At 43.3% G+C, this 20,572-nt stretch overlaps 1 protein-coding gene across 6 annotated transcripts in view; it reads right to left on the minus strand.

Annotated features, from left to right (window-relative positions):
* Positions 1–19,096, minus strand: part of MIER3 (MIER family member 3) — a 30,333-nt gene extending 11,237 nt beyond the window's left edge. For 2 of the 6 annotated variants that reach the window (XM_042804430.1, XM_042804429.1), the window contains exons 1-9: positions 18,898–19,096; positions 18,098–18,149; positions 15,767–15,912; positions 13,690–13,824; positions 12,117–12,237; positions 9,790–9,875; positions 9,517–9,589; positions 6,914–7,065; positions 6,363–6,444 (exon numbers count right to left, since the gene is read on the minus strand). In XM_042804430.1, coding sequence (XP_042660364.1) covers positions 6,363–6,444; positions 6,914–7,065; positions 9,517–9,589; positions 9,790–9,875; positions 12,117–12,237; positions 13,690–13,824; positions 15,767–15,912; positions 18,098–18,149; positions 18,898–18,906 — 856 coding nt within the window. In that variant the 5' untranslated portion in view covers positions 18,907–19,096. Of the gene's footprint in view, positions 1–6,362; positions 6,445–6,913; positions 7,066–9,516; positions 9,590–9,789; positions 9,876–12,116; positions 12,238–13,689; positions 13,825–14,566; positions 14,703–15,766; positions 15,913–17,235; positions 17,397–18,097; positions 18,150–18,897 lie in introns of those variants that run through there. The other 4 variants (XM_033009147.2, XM_033009146.2, XM_033009144.2 and 1 more) reach the window with 3 other exon arrangements.
* Positions 19,097–20,572: the final 1,476 nt, after the last annotated feature.

Raw genomic sequence — 20,572 nt, forward strand, 5'->3', positions numbered from 1 at the left:
ATCCCCGTCCTTCTGCATTACCCAGCAAGTGCACCCAGGTCCTTGGGCAAAGGTAATTCCACGTATGGGCTTACCTTTACCTGAAGTAGGAATAACCCAGACGGTCTTCCCCAGCATGTTTTTAGGGTGCACTACCGGGACTTTGTCTCCATCTACAGTATGTGGAATGTTTGACTGTGCAGGGCCAGCCTGGTTGGCAGATCCTCTAGTATTGATTAACCAGGTGGCCTTTGCTAAATGTGTGTCCCAATGCTTAAAAGTCCCACCTCCCATTGCTCTCAGCATGGTCTTTAGTAGCCCATTATACAGCTCAGTTTTCCCGGAGGCCGGTGCATGATAGGGGATGTGATATATCCACTCAGTGCCATGTTCTTTGGCCCAGGTGTTTATGAGATTATTTCAAAAATGACTGCCATTATCTGATCCAATTCCTTCTGGGGTGCCATGCCGCCACAGGACTTTTTTTCAAAGCCCAGAATAATGTTCCAGGCAGTGGTGAGGGGCACAGCATATGTTTCCAGCCATCCAGTAGTTGCTTCCACCATTGTGAGCACGTAACGTTTGCCATGCCGAGTTTGTGGGAGCGTGATGTAATCAATCTGCCAGGCCTCCCCACATCTATACTTTAACCACCTCCCTCCATACCAAAGAGGTTTTAACCGCTTGGCCTGCCTGATTGCAGCACAGGTCTCACATTCATGGATAACCTGTGATATAACGTCCATGGTTAAGTCCACCCCTCAGTCACAAGCCCATCTATATGTTGCATCCCTTCCTTGATGGCCTGAGGAGTCATGGGCCCAGTGAGCCATAAATTTTTTGCCCTTATGCTGCCAGACCAGATCTACTTGAGCCACCTTAATTTTTGCAGCCTGGTCCACCTGGTGGTTGTTTTGATGTTCCTCCGTTGCTTGATTTTTGGGTCTGTGAGCATCTACGTAACGTACTTTCACAGCCAAGTTTTCTACCCGAACAGCAATATCTTGCCACAAATCAGCAGCCCAGATGGGTTTGCCTCTACGCTGCCAGCCACTGTTTCCACTGCTGCAGCCACCCCCACAGGGCATTTGCCACCATCCATGAATCAGTGTAGAGGTAGAGCACTAGCCACTTTTCTCACTCGGTGGTATCTAAGGCCAGCTGGATGGCTTTCACCTCTGCAAATTGACTGGATTCACCCTCTCCTTCAGCAGCTTCTGTGACCCGACGTGTGGGGCTCCACACAGCAGCCTTCCACTTCTGATGTTTCCCACAATGCGACAGGACCCATCGGTAAATAAGGCATATCGCTTCTCATTATCTGGTAGTTCATTATATGGCAGTGCCTCTTCAGCTCGGGTCACCTCTTCCTCTGGTGACATTCCAAAGTCTTTGTTCTCTGGCCAATTTGTGATCACTTCCAGTATTCCTGGGTGGTTGGTGTTCCCTGTTCGAGCCCGCTGTGTGATGAGCGCGACCCACTTACTCCACGTAGCATCAGTTGCATGATGTGTTGAGGGGACCTTCCCTTTGAACATCCAGCCCAGTACTGGCAGTTGGGGTGCCAAGAGGAGCTGTGCTTCTGTACCAATCACTTCTGAAGCAGCTCGAACCCCTTCGTATGCTGCCAGTATCTCTTTTTCGGTTGGAGTATAACGGGCTTCAGATCCTCTATATCCTCGACTCCAGAATCCCAGGGGTCGACCCCGGGTCTCCCCTGGTCCCTCTGCCAAAGACTCCAGGTAGGGCCATTCTCCCCGGCTGCAGAGTAGAGCACATTTTTAACATCATGTCCTGCCCAAACTGGCCCAAGGGCTACAGCATGAACTATTTTCTGTTTAATTTGTTAAAAAGCTTGCTTTTGCTCAGGGCCCCGTAAAAAGTCATTTTTCTGCTGGGTCACTTGATAAAGAGGGCTTACGATCTGACTGTAATTTGGAATATGCATTCTCCAGAAGCCTATCACACCTAAGAAAGCTTGGGCTTCCTTTCTGCTGGTTGGTGGAGACATAGCCGTTATTTTATTAATCACATCCATTGGAATCTGACAACATCCATCTTGCCATTTGATTCCTAAAAATTGAATCTCCTGTGTGGGGCCCTTGACTTTACCCCATTTTATGGCGAAGCCAGCTCTCAAAAGAATTTAAACTATTCTTTCTCCCTTCTCAAACACTTCTTCTGCTGTATTCCCTCATGCAATGATGTCATCAATGTATTGTAAATGTTCTGGAGCTTCACCCTGTTCCAGTGCAGTGTGGATCAGTCCATGGCAAATAGTGGGGCTGTGTTTCCACCCCATGGGCAGTCTGTTCCAGGTGTATTGGACACCCCTCCAGGTGAAAGCAAACCGTGGCCTGCACTCTGCTGCCAAAGGGATGGAGAAGGTGGCATTGGCGATATCAATGGTGGGGTACCACTTGGCTGCCTTTGACTCCAGTTCATACTGAAGCTGTAGCCTGTCTGGCACAGCAGCACTTAACGGTGGTGTGACTTTGTTCAGGCCCCGATAGTCCCCTGTCAGTCTCCACTCTCCATCAGACTTCCGCACTGGCCATATGGGGCTGTTGAAGGGTGAGCGAGTCTTGTTGATCACTCCTTGGCTCTCTAGTCAATGAATCAGTTGGTGGATGGGAACTACAGAGTCTCAGTTGGTGCGATATTGCCGTCGGTGCACAGCTGTGGTAGCGATCGGCACCTGCTGTTCAACCCTCAGCAGTACCATGGCAGAAGGATCCTCTGAGAGCCTGGGCAGAGCAGACAGCTGTTTGGTTTCTTCCATCTCCAAGGCAGCTATACCAAAAGCCTGCCGGTACCCTTTTGGGTCCTTAAAATACCCTCTCCTGAGATAATCTATACCAAGAATACATGGAGCTTGTGGGCCAGTCACAATGGGGTGCTTTTACCACTCATTCCCAGTTACGTTCACCCCAACCTCCAACAGTCAGCTGTTGAGACCCCCTGGTGACTCCTGAAATACAAATAGGCTCTGTTCCTTTAAAATTTGATGGCATCAGGGTGCACTGGGCACCAGTGTCCACCAGAGCCTTATACTCCTGGGGGTCTGATGTACCAGGCCATCGAATCCACACAGTCCAGTAAACACAGTTGTCCCTCTCCTCCACCTGGCTGGAGGCAGGGCCCCTCTAATGCTGGTCATAGTATCTGTTATCAATGAAGGCGTTAGTGTGGTCTGTGTGGGTCTCAGTCTCATCCTGGTTACTCGCTTCTTATAAGTACGACTCAGAAGTTCTCCTCGTAGGATCAGGAGCAAAGACAACTCTTCTATGCGGTTTGGGTAACTCATTAGCGGAGACTGGAGTGGCACTTCTTGTGGAAGAACCGTGATTTGTAGCCGTTCTTCCTTCCAACTATTGAACCAGCTATCTTGGAAGGTAGGTGGGTTTCCCATCCCATTGTCTCATGTCTTCTCCATGGTTGTGCAGGTAATACCATAGGTTCCCCCGTGGTGTATACTGTCTCGCTGGAGTAGGGAACTGTTTGCTCCTGATAGCTGAGACCTTAGTCTGTGCAGGTGGAGAGTAGGACATGTCCTCTTTGAGTTGTTGGACTTGTGACAGCTTCTCCACAGCCGTGATGATGGAAGAAGAGAGACTTTCTTCGTAGTGCTGGAGTCGGCGAGCCAAGTCATCCATAGTTGGTCCCTCTTCGTCTCTCCAGTCCAATACTGCTAATGCGTTGGAATGTGATGATGGAGCACTCCGTACAAACTTCCACCACATGGGCCGGGTGCATTGAACTTCATCTGGATCTATGGGTAGGTGTGCATTGTCCAGATCATAATAAACCATCTCCCTAGTTCCCTCAGGTATTGGATGCCTCTCTCCATGGCAGTCCACTTACTTGGATGACATCTAACATCTTTCTTGAAGGGATATCTGTCCCTCACACCTGACAATAGTCATCTCCAAAGGCTGAGCATTTGTGTCTTTCTTCCAATAATCTTGTCAATGCCTGCGTCCCTGGACAAAGATCCCAGTTGCCTGGCTTCTCTACCTTCTAATTCCACACTGTTGGCCCCGCTATCCCAGCATCGGAGCAGCCAGGTAAGGAGGTGTTCCCCTGGATGGCGGCTGAAATCCTTTCGCATGTCTCGTAGCTTGCTCAGGGATAGGGATCGGGTGATTACCACTGGCTCTGCCTCCTCCTCCTCCTGTTCTTGTGATGGCCCTGGTTCACCATCATCTTTTACAATGTGAGGGGATTTTTTAGTGTATTTCTTCTTCTGTATGGGAGCAACTGACACCGTCGTGGATTGATGGTCCAGTTCACCCGCAGTACCTATCGTAGGGGTTGGATTGGCTGCAGTGCCTGTCGCCTGAGTTGGAGTGGCTGCAGTGTGTGGTGGGGGTGTCAGAGTGGTTGCAGTGCCGGTTGTTTTGCTCTCAGATGCAGAGACGTCTTCCTTTTGAGGATACTGCATTGTGGTGAGCAGGGCTCAGTAGGCATTGGCCAGGCCCCAGCACGTTGCAAGAATCTGTGTCTCTCTTGAGGTGCCAGGATGACAGCACACCTTTTCTAAATATTTTACTGGTTTCTCAGGATCCTGCACTTGTTCAGGGGTGAAGTTCCAAAACACTGGAGATCCCCACTGTCCTAGGTACTTGCCCATGCTACCACACACTCCCAGGCACTCATAACTCTGCAACCCTGGGGTAGACCTCTGGGTGGTATTCAGAAACAGTTGATTAACCCTAAACATAACCTGAACCACATTCAGGAACACAACAGCTCCCAGCAACAAGACAACAACATTAATACGAGCATTCCATGAATATTCAGAATTCTCAGCATTCTCAATCATACTTGCAAGTAGCCTGGAGAAGGGGAAGATGAAGAAGGCATCTCCCCCTTGGGTGGGTTCTCCAAGAAGAAAAGGTGGAGGGTGTAGTTACTAACCCATTCCAGTAGCTTCCCCCTGGTGTACACAATGACCACGCTGTGTACAAATGCCCCACTACTCTCAGGACTGACAAGTTTATCATGCCATAGATTAGTGTTACATAATACAGTAAGGCAAAAATCTTAATCCAATTCCCATGGGTAATAAGCAGCAGCATGGGGACGACATATGGTAAGTAATGTGATGTATATAACACAAGTGTAGCAACAAAAAACAGGGTTCTAGGAGCCAAGAGAATGACATTGTAACAGGATGGGCAGTTGGCATTGTAACAAATTTGATAACAACATAATTGATCTCTGTGTGCTATCTCAACCCTTCGTGCCCCACACTGGGCGCCAAAAAGGACTGTCATGGTTTGAGCCTGGTCAGCAGCTAAACGCCACGCAGCCGCTCACCCACCCTCCCCCACTTGGGAATGGGGAGGGAATCGGAGGGGCAAAGGGAGACTCGCGGGTTGAGATAAAAACAGTTTAATAACAGTGACAGAATAATACAGTGACAGTATAAACAGGTAATGTACAATGGAATTGCTTACCACCTGCCGACCGACACCCACCTGCTCCTGGCTGGCAATCCCGAAACACAAAGACGCCTCGGCAACGCTTCCGGAAGTGAGAGTGAGCGTCTTCCCGCCCACTCCTTTCTTTATATGGTAAGCATAATGTCACATGACATGGAATAGCGGCCAATCCGGGCCCAGCGCTCCAGCTACGCTCCCCCCCCAGGGCACACAGGCAGGGCACGCAGAGCTCAAGAGTCCCTGAAATCTCAGTGTGCATGCACTGTGTGACTCTGTGCGGGCACGCGAGGGGAGGGGGGAAGCATAGCTGGAGCGCTGGGCCCGGATTGGCCGCTATTCCATGTCATGTGACATTATGCTTACCATATAAAGAAAGGAGTGGGCGGGAAGACGCTCACTCTCACTTCCGGAAGCGTTGCCGAGGCGTCTTTGTGTTTCGGGATTGACAGCCAGGAGCAGGTGGGTGTCGGTCGGCAGGTGGTAAGCAATTCCATTGTACATTACCTGTTTATACTGTCACTGTATTATTCTGTCACTGTTATTAAACTGTTTTTATCTCAACCCGCGAGTCTCCCTTTGCCCCTCCGATTCCCTCCCCATTCCCAAGTGGGGGAGGGTGGGTGAGCGGCTGCGTGGCGTTTAGCTGCTGACCAGGCTCAAACCACGACAGTCCCAAACAGCAATGGAAGAAAGAAGGGAAGGTGAAAGGCTGATCCTCAACCTTTACATAAGCTGCAAACTTCTCTAGTAGAAATTTCCAAGTTGCAAACAGTCAGATCATACCTAATCTGTGCTAAAGACATCATGGAAATGGATGTGCTCATCAATATGATTCTTACTCAAGGTTTTTCTACACAACTCTTTTAAATTCTTTTTTTTTTTTTTTTTTTTTTTTTTCAAATCAGTATTTCTTAAAAAACAGGTACTCTCTCTTACCCTGAAATGACTTTCCATTTGAGCAGTATCTCTCAATTGCTTCTTTAACATTATGGCTACTTTTAAGAAGTTCATACAGTGCCTGTAAAATACAAGAAGCCTTTAGAAAGAGCCAAAGTATGCAAATATCTGATGTAGAACTCCAAACCTAGCCTTTCAGTGAGCCTATCTAATGTAAAAAAAAAGAGAGGATTTATCTTTATACATGATAAAAATTTTAAAATAACAAGCAAAAGCAAATCCATCCAAAAGTTGAGGCAAGGTTTAATTAAGAAAATGCAAAACATTATATGCAATAATTTAAAAAGCTGGATTTGTCAACAGCATGGCAATCAGAAACATCACAGATCACAACACTGCCAACATTCAAACACTTGTAATTTTAAGCCTGTGCTTAAACTTACAAATACGATCCTGACCTGAATAACATCTTATTTAAAAAAAAAATAAAGAAATTGAGTATTGCTGCCTTTATAATACAAGGCAGAAAAAGAGAACATGTGTTAATTACACAGCAATGTGTCACAAATGGAACAGGATATAAAACATACTTGTTCATTGTCCCGTGTATGTAGTCCTTCAGGAATTCTGCCAATCATTTTTTCATTTCCTGTTCTTAGGGAGGTTTCAAAAAGGTATTCTTTAACTTTATTTTCTGAGATCACATCAGGTTTCCAAAGTAAATGGTCTTCATTTTCATAGGCTGTTAAAACAGAAATCCATTAACACCAGGTGTGACATTTTTAAAGGCTGTAACATTAAGACCTATTTCACAAAGACAAAGAACAGGAACACAGAAGTAACCAAATAAAGCACCACCATGCCACATTTAAATTACAGCTCATTTTTTCCCCAAAAGCCTCAGTTAGGAGAAAGACTCTGCAGTGTGACATGGCAAAGAGATTCAGGTTCCATGAGGATGAGGTAAGGGACTGAACTCTTGAGATGAAGAGTCTTCACAGAGGAGCAGCTTGTTGACAGCTAAATGATTCAAGTAAAATTATGCATATGTATTCATCATCTTCATATAAACAAACTAGCAAAACCAGTTAAGTTTTATGCAACTGTTTTCCAAAAATAAACTATAGTTTAGAGTAAAAGTATATGATATTACTCTAATATTAAAAATATTACATGTCAAAAAACAAACAAACAAAACCAGCAGTGCCTAATTGGTCAATTTTTAACTAAGACTTACCAAAAATTACTTAACAGAATGGAAATGTAGGTCTCAATGTGGTAATTTGGTTTTCTATTCACTAATAACTGAATGCTCTTACGAACTTGTAGGTTACATACTTCACAAGCAATCAGGATGTACAGTCCTCCTCCATAATACACTGAAATCATGTGTGCACCTCCTAAGTAGCTTATTTGAAAGACAATGTATTGGAAATACACAAGAGTTAGCCTGAACCTTTGTCAGTCTGCGTACATGTTTCAATTCTAGATTAAACTATAAATCTTTTACTCTGATCAATAGATGTGATTAACATTGCACCTAACGCTTCACGTACTCTCTTGGCAATACAAAATTAAGTCAGTTATTCAATTCAAACACACAAGCATCATGGCTGTTACAGAAGAGATGAAGATTCTCAAATCTCAGTACTCTGAAAGTACTGTTACGGTTTAAGATCATAGAAAGCTTTCAAATAGACATGTTATAAGTGTAAGGTTTACAGAAGAGCAGAACTGCCTTCTAGCACAATTCTGGTAGCTGGGACTACACATCAGGAGTATAAGCCTGTTTGCCATCACAAGCTCCTCAGGGAATACTGTAAAGGCTTTCACAGAGTCCTCCAGCCCTGTAGCCAGGTCCAACATCTCCAAGCACTACTGACGCTCAGCTTCAACCTCCTTTATCAACCAAGACAACCCAACACTTCTTGATGGAGTCCATGACTGATAATCTCAAGAGGAGCTCTGGCTCTCTGATCTAGGAGCTACCTCTTTGCTCTTGGCCATGCCAGCAGACAAGACTGTCAGTGGCTCTCTCCAGCACCAACTCATTTCAGAGAAAGCTGTCAGATTAACTCCTTCCAGGTCATTCTCTGGTTATTGGCACTTCTCTAGCTCTTGGCTGAGAAGTCAAGATGTGTAAATAGCAAAAGGACTATCCAAATAAATCTGGTTCTTCCTCCTCCATTTCTTAAAACCCATAAGCATCATGCTTGAATCTTAGAAAATAGACTTCCCTAGACACAAGTGATGTTCACTTGCTAACACTTCCAGCTCCATCCATATCAAATGTTCCTCTTCCCTACTGAAAGGATCATTCTTCAAAAAAGCAGTTGGTAATGGTGAAAAGACTTGATATCCTTCACTATAATACTTCCCATGAGATGTTAGAGTTCAAAGACAAGTAATTTACAGAATATTGAAAATTTACAGGAAAAAAAAAAAAAGAATTCCCTTCATTTATTAACATATCCCCCAAACTGTTCCTTAACTTCACAGCTGTTCCACATGAGCAAATTTCTTTCACAGTTTGCTTTTTGAATTCTACAGCTATATGTTCTATACTTTTCTCACAGTGAAGGTTTGTAAAGATACAAAATAAAACTCTATTAAATATGTTCTTTTTTCTACTCTAGCACAATTGCAGTTTTTAACCTGAATCTACACTGGAATTACATCATACTTAAAACATAATATTTTTAAAAAGACAGTGTATCAGGACCTACGTCTTTTACTCATGCTATAGAAATTTAAAACAGTTTATTGCTTTCTTTTCCATAACCATTTTATAACCCACACTGTTGTGCTTGCCAAAAAACAAGCAAAGAAAAATACTGTTCTGAAGATCTTCAATGTAAACTAAGTTACATGCTAATAGCTCGGTTATGATACTCTGATGAAAATATTTCCTTTGTGAGACACGGTTTGTTGCGTCCTAATATTACTAGATACTTCATTGAAGGGTGGATTACAGTGTTAACTCTGTTTTGCTCAGAATGTCCTCTCAAAGTTGAAGAATCACATTTCTGACATATAATTATGTGGTTGTGCTACTTCAGTTTTCTAGTGCTTTTTTTTTTTAAGGTCTCTTAACTAAGCCATTGCATTTAGCTCATAAATCTAAATAACATTTTTTCTATCAACTGCTATGTATAAACATAAAACAAAATGTAAAATATTCAGAAGGAATTACCCTTGTCATCATTACTGTATCTGCCAAGGTAAGGTGGAATTTCAGCCTGGTACTGTGAACCAACCATTATTTCCTGAAGATGTAAGAAGAATGAAAAGAGAAAGGTATTAACTTAATATTATGATTAGGGAAGCTTTAAAAATGCCATTCAACTGGCATTTTGGCAGAGAATTCCAGAATTAAGGTACTGTTTTAGATACATACTATAAATCGTAACACAGTTTTCCTAACAGTAAATTTTTTTAATCTTTTATTTTAATATATAATTATTACCTTTCTCAAATCTTCAGACGAATTGCCATTGTCTGCCTCTACATCTTCACCATCTGATTCCTTATCTCCATCACACGTAGTGTTTGCTTCAGACACAAAGAAGTTTGGTTTTAGCTAGGAAGAATTTTCAGTTCAAACACAGAACTACAAGATATCTTATACTTTTCAAAGGACCACCTTCTTTTACTCTAGGAACCACTTATCATGAGATATCATCTACATTGCTACCAGAAGTCTGTTAGTCTACATTTCCATCAAACCAGCATGAGATCAGAAGGCACTGGTACTTGTATACCGCAGAACTGAAACATTTATCATCACTGCAACTGAGACAATCTTCTATATTTCTAACAGTCAAAAAGGAAATGAGATCATTTTTCTTCAACAATTTACTCAATAAGGGCTTATACCTTACAGAAAAGGTGTGAGAAAAACAGAAAACTTCCAGGGCTATGACTTAGTCTTAAGTTAATCACAAAGAAAGTAAAGTTGAAGGCATGTCTTTATTACCTACTAAAACCTTTAATCAGAAGTTTTAATGGGCATTCAAAACATGCCTTTACACAAGGCTGCCTCAGCATGGAGTGAAGATAGAGGAGAGATGTACAGAATGAAATAAGCAAAATACAGTGTAAGACTGCTTATTCCGTTCTAATTTTTTATTTTTTCCTTAGGAAGAAATAGAGCAGATTCGAGTGATTCAAATACAGTACTCCATAGGAGAACTCATATTTTAGAATCTGGAATGCTGTGGTACTGGGTTCTGAAGTAATTCCATTTTTATAGCTATATAATTCCCAGCAGAATGGAATCTACAGTTCTGATATGATTAATGCTATTTTGTATTCTCAAACTTCAGAAACAACATGCTCATAAATACAGTTGCAATTTTAGCTCCATCACAACTAAACAGAATTGTCAGCATCAGAGAAAATATCCAAGACTCTACAGACTGAGGCTTTGCTGTCGTCATTACCACAATCACCAGTCTTATCTCTTTTTGTTGTTAGAAGTAGCAAGAAAGAAGCCAACCTGAATGGATGAAATAACAATATACCTGGATAATCACAGGCAAGTACTTTTTCCAATTAATGCAAATTTAATAAAATAGTCTATAATATGTATTATACATGTTTACTTTAAAACTTAATGTTATCTTAGTATCTGAGAAATGGAGAGATCAGAAAGAAAGATTAAACGGCCAACAGCACAGAGAACTGACATCTCCTTCCCTGAAATGGTGGATATTTGATTTTAAAAAGTCCAGCCAAAAGCTGTAATAGAGAAAGTAACATTCTGATAGAAAACCATGATAGCTGAAAACAAGGATGACTGTTTCTTAATCCTCAGTAAGATAAGGCACTAATCATTTTTTCTACAAAGCTGCCACACTTTCAGTGCAATTTTCATTAACAGTTCACAAGCAACGTTTAAGTGCCAGCAAGTTTGGGGTTTACTTAACTGGAAAAAGAGCATTATAATTTTTCAGGTTTTTGTCTCTCTCTTTCAATACACGTCTTATATCTATTACACAATCAGCAGCATGGAACGGGCTACAGCTGCTGATGACTGAGGCAGCACATCCCCTTTATCATCTCCCTTCTGTAGATGAATGAAATCCCCCAGGAATAGCTGATGATACTTGCCAAATTATAACTGTGATAAAAATCCTCCACATTGCTCTAACTCTAGTACACCAGTGAACAAATGAGCTGCAACAGGCAATGAGGAATATCTCATCCAGGTTGGATAACTGAACCACTGCTTCTCAGATCTTTCCCATAACAGCTCCATAGGTAGTGAAATTTTGGTGGTCATGGGTTTATAGGCCCCATCCCACATAAAACCACTTTGGCTCGCGCCATGAAGTCCTATGGAAAAGTGCTGAATGTGTAAAGGGAAATAATGACAAAGAGACCGTGTCCCTGTTCATATCCACAGGCTGCACAGAGGAGTTACAGGCTTAAAAGCAGTAAAAATTTTAGTAGAGAAACACTAATTAAAAGGAATATGTTACATATTTATTTAATTCACTAGCATATTGAAATTTACGAAGGGTGTTCCTCAATACCACATTAACTATTAATTATGAATTTATTGTATCTGGAGATAAATTAATTTTACTTGTTCTTTGAGCACAGTACCAAATAGAAGTCTTTTAGGTAATCAGTAATACCAGCCAAAGATAACATTCACATACAACATCCTGCAAAATACTGTTTCTTAATTCCTGGTAGAGTCAGCACTACTCTGCAACTTGGTGTTTTAAACCAGGAAGCTATATATAATGGACTTTTTGAGTACTATTATAAAATTAGGTTTCCTACATCTTAACGGCCGAGGAAAGAAGTCAGTAGCCTCATGTGAAGTAACTGATGGTGTCAAGTCATCAGCAGAGGACTGCGTTTCTTCATCATCACCCGACAAGAGGTCTTTAGCTATTTCCTCCTGTATCATTAAAATAAAAAAAAAAAAAAAAAACTCAGACTGACTATTAAGTACAGACTGGTGAGCACTTAGATTCAGCAAACTGTAAGTCTCATTAATTAAAATTATTTTACCATAAGTAAATTTAGCAGAACATACTCCCTTAATTAAAAAGCTAGTTTGGTCCTCCTAAATCTAACAAATACAACCATTAATTTCAGAGGTGAAGAAAGGGGCTCACTTCCCCTTTGTCTTCTATTAAAGTAAATGCACAAGAAGTAACTTGTGCAAGCAACAATCTCAGATGTTTTTCCAACTGCTTCCAATGAAAAATGCCAGCAGAAACTGCCTCAAATCTTTAGAATTCTGTCATTCTTTGCATCACAAATATACCGAAGCTTTAAAAGGCTGTTACCCTCTAAACTCTGGATAATAAAGTAAAAGAGCCGGGCATTTTTGTAGACTTCTGCTGAATGTAGAGTTGCAGATAATAGACAACCTGTTATCTTCCCAAAACACACAAAAAAATTATGTCTCTATAGGTTAAACAAAAAGATATGAAGAAAGAAAAAGCACACTTCCTCCACTAGCAGATGCGTTTGAACCCCTCTGTATAGAGGTTAGGAAGGGAAAGAACTGTATTAGACAACAAGCCGACTACATTTTTGTAGCCTCAACACAATCGTGAATCCTAATGAGAATCAGATGTGCCGAGCCATCATTATACCCTACTTTCTGTGGAGTCTACCATTACATCATACTCACAGAAAGGAAAAAAAAAACAAAACAAAAAAAAAAAGAAGACACATACTTAATACCTACATACTTGATAATCCAAACTACTAGCTGTATACGCTTTATAGCTAAAAATCAGATTAAAATCTCAGAATTTAAAGTTAGCTTGAAAAATCACAAACATGGAAGTTTCAGGTTTTTACATCAGCAATGCAACACATATAGTCACTGCACATTAAACAATCTCTCTCTCAGTCCCCAAAATTGAGACCTTTACAAATTATATGCATTTGGAAGCAACATTACAAAGCATTCAAGGAGTACATTTTCAAGTCATCCACAAATGTTTTGATACTCGACGTGTGCTGGAAGCCAGAATTATTATTTCTGGACATTGCAGACATTACCAAAAAAATCCCACTTCTATTAAAAAAAAACCACATCCACTCATCTACTTAAAGTTCTTCAGCTGTGTTTTAGAAAAACTGTTAACTTACTCATTTCTCATTTGTAGTAATACAGTGCCACTAAAGTTGCCATGCTTTTTTAAGTGTGATAATTATAATTAGAATCAGATTCTCAATATCATTGAAAAACAATGAATTCAGAGTAATATTGTACACGGAAATTAACAAAGACAGATATTTTGTAACATCGAGAGATGAGTGAAATATAACACATGGTCACCTGGACTTCTGCTTTTAAACCATAATACAGGGGAAAACAGTTCTGACTTACTTTATCTAGAGTCATATCTGGAAGTTCATCTGCAAGTTCACTTGGAGAGCTATCCGCACTGGAACCCGCCATAACTGGAATTGTGGGTTCATAGCCATAGAATGCCAGTAAATCTTCCAATGGCATGTTTCCTTCCTATCACAAGAGGATTTACAAACATTTCAACATATTGCCAAATACTTGTAAACAGGTCAGGCCTAAAAGGATAAGACATATTTGGAAGAACAAAAGTACAAAACAAAGAAAAACTTAATTGAAAGCAGGAATCTTGATTAAAGATTTAAAGTATTTTCAGGCACAGGACTGAAATAATTCATAACCATGTCTCCTGGCATATAGTGAAGTCCCATCAAGCTACTGAAGAAAACAGTTTACTGGATGAAACTGAAGAGCAATTATTCAAGATTTGCTCCTCATCTGATTCATACTGTAAAGCATGATTTGCCTGTATTTCTTTAAGACAGAAGCTATCCTAGAAACACTAATAACCCCCCCACAAGAGAGAAATGCAGAAACACTTGAAGACTTTAGTCCTATGTAGTTAGAGCTGCAAGTGTGCAAAACCCCACAAAAGTAAACCTATATAGAAACTTTTAAGCTCTCCTTTCCATCTCCGATGCAATATATTTTATAATGACTGTTGAGAAGGCAGTAAGACAGCTTATGTTACAGGAGGCAAAAAAATCAACAGGAAGGCTTATTTATAACTTGTTTTTCTCAACAGCTTTTGATCAAGTGATTTTAGTAGGCATCATCAGACTTGAATCCTAATACAATTAATAAAACAATAACAGTGGAGATTTTTTTAGTTACCTGATTCAAGACATCAGAATATTAAAAATATTTCCATTATTTATACCTTTAAAAGTTATATTACCTTTAAAAATTTCTTGTTGAACTCATACACTGATTAAATAACTTGTTTTCTTTAGTCAGCTAAGGTCTTAGTCCTGCAAAGACTTTTCACAATGGGTAAACGTAAACTCATGTCCAAGTCTTTCCAGGATCGGGACCTAAAGCAATAAAGTGTTTAAGATGAGTGGTTCTCAATTCTTCTTACTTCTATTATAGAAGCAATAAGACAATTTTGTGGAGTAACAACTCCATTTTAACCACCAGACCTGGCAAGCTGCTTTGCTATTATAATTGCAAGTTCATACTCAGCAAAAATGTAATTGTGAAGATAACAGGACGAAAAGGAAAACCAAACCAAACCAAACCAAACCAAAAAAACAACCCAAAAAGATAAGGAGTATAAACACTGTCAACATTTAGAAAGTTTGTTTTTACACAGCCTACAAAAACACAGTCTCATATTTGATGCTAAAAATTACACTTTCCTGGAACTCTGTTGACCAAAATCTGCTGTTACACTGAGTGGTGTAAGTGGGTCACTGAACAGTAACGCAAGCAGCATCAATCTGTGGGTGTTCAGAATTCAGTAGGCGTTTAAAATGGGTGATGCACTGACACAGATGAACAAGAGGTGTAAATAGGAAAACCATGTAATTAAAGAGAGTGGAAAATAGAATAGGAAGAGCCAAGGCACATGCTGGCCGTTTTGTACACTCACCGAATGCCAAACTGATGAAGCTAAAACACAGAACTACGATTTACACAGAAAATGAATGTGAGGCATCACGCCTAAAACAGGTCTGTTTGTTTGCATATTGGAACAGCAAAACCAGACCAAGAGAATGAAATGCTGCTAGCCGTCACTAGCAAAATTTACAGTTTCAACTTATATCCAACTCATAAAACTTTTAAATGATAAGTGATGCTAGATAATAGGACTCTCAAACCTGCTTCAGTGATTTCTCTATCGAAGTGAAAGAACTACTAAATGAGAAATATGAACTCAATATAACACTAGTATCTTTGAGAAGCTAAGTTCAGCCTTTTTGTGGGGATGCACTGATACATCCTAACCAAATGTTCCTTTTTTCAAACAAGCTGCAAAGGCATGTTGCAGGAAACTGCATTATGAGATACAAACTCCAGAACAGGTTGCATGATTCTTTCACTAGGAAAATTACAACATGTATTGACAAATTATGAGAGAGTGAGTCACTCTTACCTTTTCTAAATCTTCAATTTCAGAGTTGAAATTTTTGCTTTCTTCCATCATTTCCTCTTCTTCGAGAGTTCGCTCATCATCATAATCATGTACCAGCATTTCAGCAGATGGGTCAAAGTCATGATCCTCAGACGATAAAGAGCCAACTATCAAAAAAAATGTCATTAGTCTTTTTTCTATATATGAACATATGAAATTGCATCACTGAAAAAAATACAGTTGCACAAATTCTTTTATACACAGAACTCTCGATGGAATAACTGGAACAAGTTCCTAACTATTTGACAAATTCAGCTGTTTAAGCTCGCCTTCCCTTTTCCTATTTGTAAGTCATAGGTATAGTTTTCTCTCTTGCAGTATAGGGTACTTGGGAGCAGTACATAAACTACTAAAATAAAGATTCAGAAAGTACAATTCCAAATTAATATTTTACTAAATAAAAGATTGTTCAAAACATCCTTGAAATCATCATTATGGTACAAAGCACGCAAATCACAAGATTTCAGAAACTGCAAGACTCTGATTTACAGACTCTATTTATGTAATTTATATGTTGACTAGCATAGTTTCTCACTGGTAAACAGCTAACTTAGCAGGAAGCTGATTCATAACCTAACAGCAAAATAAACACTGACACTCGCTTCAGATTAGTTTAGTCTCTCAGAGGTTTTACTACAACTAATTTAATTCTTAGCACTTTATCTAGAAAGGAAGAATAAACACAGCAAAGCTTCAAGAATTACAAAGGCAAATATACTAGAAATAACAAAAGGCTTCTAATGGATCACATTAATTAACAAGTCATCGTGACAGCTGTGGTCCAACAGATACTTTTTCATTACTCAAGAAGACTTGTAAATCATTAAAAAAGTACGGTTATTAAGTGTATTTTGTCGAGTGTTGAAAAGGTTATCATTAGATTCAACAAGTTTTAAAGATGCAAATATTCTGCACCACAGTCAGTGTTCTACAATGAAAATCACTGAGTTACAGGGTTGGTTTGTTCTTCAACATTTACTTTCTTATGGCTTTCAGGATAGAGAAAAGAAACAGATTGGGATATTTCTCTTTCACTTCTGGTTTCCCCTTTTAGTTCTTACATACTAGTGCTCTGTTGCAATCCTTGGCTTAAGAGTGGCAAACAAAAAGTTTATTAGGAATTATTTCCATGCAGATAACTTCAGAAGTTCTAAAGGAAATAGCTACAAATTTTCAACTGCCTTCAAAAAAACTAAAGCAGTATCCTTCTTTGCACTGTTTCCAGCCTTGAGACAGACAATTGTACATACTAACACTTCTGAGTCTTGAGGCATCTAACTAATTTTTCAGCAATTATGCTAAGAGTTCATTCCTTATATGCAGGTAATTAAAACAATCTTTGTCTGTTTAGCTTGCTTAAGACAATACTGTGAAAGTTCGTAATACTGTACTGTCGAGAAACATTCATGTCGAAAATACTTTTTATTCACATGCTATTCATATTACGGTCTCACAGAACTTTCAGTATAGCTCATGCTACTCCAGTTACCACAATGACATTATGTGTTGAACTTTCCTGCTGTTGGCCATCACGTCCTGATCCAGTTTTAAGGAAGTGTCAACTACCATATCCAATATAAATTTATGCATGTGCTCAAGATTATTGCTTCTTCTCATCGCTGCACCAACTCATTTTATGTTTTAAGTAACTCAAGTGGAAGTTCTATTCCACTCACAGACTTTGGATAAAAAGGTCCCACTTCTTTAATAGCTTTGAATGCTCAGTAGCCCATTTAAAATATTTAAAACGATATTCAAAAATACGAGCTCATTAAATATTGTAGGAGTAGTTAAAAAAGATTACAAACAGCTAATGCAGAAGGGAGTTACACAGAAGCAAATACGTTCCCCAAATACTTCTTCGCAGGTAGCCCTACCGATATTAACTATGCTTGCTTGTGTAAAGTATTCCAAAGAACCTTAACAGCACTTAAAGCATTCAAAATTACTTATCGTTATGATTTTAAACATTTTCTGTTATTACCGAGAAGTCAAAAATTACAAGCCTGTAGTTATCAGCAAGAAGAGCAGCAGTCTTTCTCCACGCTACATGGCCTTACTGAGCTGCTGACCTAAAAGTTCTACAAAACTCTGTTTTCATTTTGGGTTCCGAGCAGCTAATTCCTAATTGCAACCAGAGTTAAAGGGAAGACTCCACAGCCTGTATCTCCTCTTAAAAATCTGATCAGGGGTTAACTGCGTGCACATGAAGCATTAGGAAAGCTGCGAGGAGATAAATCTGGGAAAGAGCAAGGACAGGAAAGGCATGCAGGCGCCAAGCTGGCCGGGTACCGGAGCAGGAGGTGGGCGAGGACGAACCTGGGCTCGAACTCCCAAACGAAGCCTGCGGGGAGAAAACAGCGCGCCTTGAGCGCGGGCTCCGTCCAGCCCGGCGGCAGGCAGGGCTCCGCGCCGCGCTGCCCCCGCCGGCCCCGGCCCCTCCATCCCCTTCACCCTCTCCCGTTCCTCCCTCCGCCGCTCGCTCGCCTCCCCGCCTGCCGCCTTCCTTCCCTCCTCCGCCGCCGCCAGAACTCCCCCAGGAGCCGCGCCCGGCCCGGCCGCCGATCCTGCTCCCTCCAGCCCGGCCGGGCGGGACATGACAGGGGGCAGGCAGCGGCGGAGGCAGCCGGACCGGCCGCCGCCTCTCCCACACCGCCAGCCCGCGGCTCGCCGCTCCCCCTCCCTCCCTTCCTCCCGCCGCTCATTTCTCCACCGCCCGCGCTGCAGCGGCCGTACCGCCGCCGGCCCGGCCCGCGGCCCCCGGGGCCCGTCGCGGCGGCCGCGCCCCCGCCCCCGCGGCCTGTCGGCCGGCCGCGGGCCGCGAACCCGGCACCCGCGCTGCGCGGCGCCCACCGTGCGGCCTAGTCGCGCAGACTGCCGTTGCCCCGGCGGCTCCGCCGGCCGCCCCCCCCCCCGCCCCGGACTCCCCCCCCACACACCCCCCCTGCCCCGCCCGCCCCTCCGGCGCCACCGGGCCGCCCCGCAGGCGCCTCACGGGGCCACGGCGGCGGGCGCGGGGGGTCCCGCCGGCGGCCGGGCCCCGCGGGGAGCCGGCCGAGCCCCGGCGCCCCAGCCCCGCTTTCCCCGCTCACCTCCGCCATATTGGGACGATGGGGCCGAGGAGCAGCGCTGCGCCGAGTGCCCGGATGGGGCCGCTAAGCCAATGGCAGCCGCCGAGCCCCAGCCGGAGCCGGCCGGGGAGGGAGCGGAGGGGCCGGCGGGACCGGGCTGGGGCGGAGGAGGCGGCGCCGGGGCAAGGGCAGCGCCGGGACCCCACCTCCGGCGGCGCGGCAGCCTCCCGCCCCGGCCGGCGAGGGCGCTCCGCCGGCCCCGGCCCGGCGCCGCCCGGAGAGGGCGCTCGGCGCCCGCCGCCGGGCCCAGGCCGGAGGGGCGAGGCGCCGGCCGCGGCCCTTCACCCGCCGCGCCCGGGGAAAGCCGGCCCGGCCCGCGGCGAGACGAGCGGGGGACCGGCGGGGCCCCGGGGCCGGCCGCAGCCCGGGTGACTCGGGCTCCTGCCGCCCGGCTCAGCGTGCCGCAGGCCGCCGCGGCTTGCCGTCCCGCCCCGGGGCCGGGGCCGCCGTGCGGGGCCGGAACCCGGCCGCGTCCCCTGCGCCTCGCTGGGTGCCGAGCCCCTTCCCGGGCGCAGGTGCGGGGCGCCGGCCGTTCTGCTGACACCCAGCATCAAGGCTCTGGAGCAGGAAACGAAATGTCAAAGCCTTCGAGCCTTCCTCTTCCTGGTTGCCTGCTGTGACTTAAACAGAGAAAGTGGAATTTACTTCGTAGTGGGTTTCTCTATCTAAAAGTTGAGAGGTGTTTCACCTGCAAGTAATACCGATCCCCCACCCCCCACCCACCCCCCTTTTTTTTTTTTTAAGTGGTACTTCTTGTCCTGGCACACATGAAATAGGAACTGGGCCATTTTCAGTGTGATTTCTGCGTCGCAGGCTATGAAGACTCATGCTTTTAAATTCGGAGTCACGTGTTTCTGCTTCTGGCCAAAACTCTGCCTGCCATACTTGCTCTATTGAATACTGCTCCGCTGGATGGAGTGGTGTGCCTCATGGAGCAACAGCCGGGTGCAGTAGTGTCAGGCTGTGTCCCACCCAGGGAATTGGGGAGGCTCATGGCTGCATCACAAAGCGAATGGCTTCTCTGAATGTGTCCTGAGTTGGGTTTGCAGTGTAGAGATCCCAAGCCAGTTTAGGTACTCAAGCAGTGGAGTTCCTCAGTGTTTAATTTATTCTGCTGGGACCAGTTACTCAGAGAAACTGATTAAATTAACTTGTGACATGTGCTGTGCTGCCGAGTCTAGTCTAATTCCAGTATACAAACTATTTGTGTACCTTCGAACTATACAGCAGCCTAAGACATAGACATACCTGCTCTTGATGTACCTAGGGTAAGATGTCAACAACATAAAAACCCCAAGACTTTGCAGAAACACATCTTTTAGGGTAGTTGTCACAGGCAGCTGCAGCAGTAGCACATCCTCTGATCGCTGATCAGTCTTTGCCTTGTTCCAATGCTGTATACACGTGTTAGGGACTTGTCTGGTAAAAATGGTCTGTGACAGACAGATGGACTATGTCAGAGCACACTGCATGTACTTGAAAATTAAGAAGGAAAATGTAATCCTTTCTGCCTCTGACTGGTCTGGAATGCTATTAAAACCCACTAATTTTCCTTAGCCTTTTTCAGTTTCATTCCCTCTGGATAACAAATCCAGTTCCTATCCCTCTTCCCTTGAAGCCTTAGCTTAGATATGGC

This window comes from Tyto alba, unplaced genomic scaffold, assembly GCF_018691265.1.
Source record: "Tyto alba isolate M040663 unplaced genomic scaffold, T.alba_DEE_v4.0 Super-Scaffold_42, whole genome shotgun sequence".
Classification (NCBI taxonomy): domain Eukaryota; kingdom Metazoa; phylum Chordata; class Aves; order Strigiformes; family Tytonidae; genus Tyto; species Tyto alba.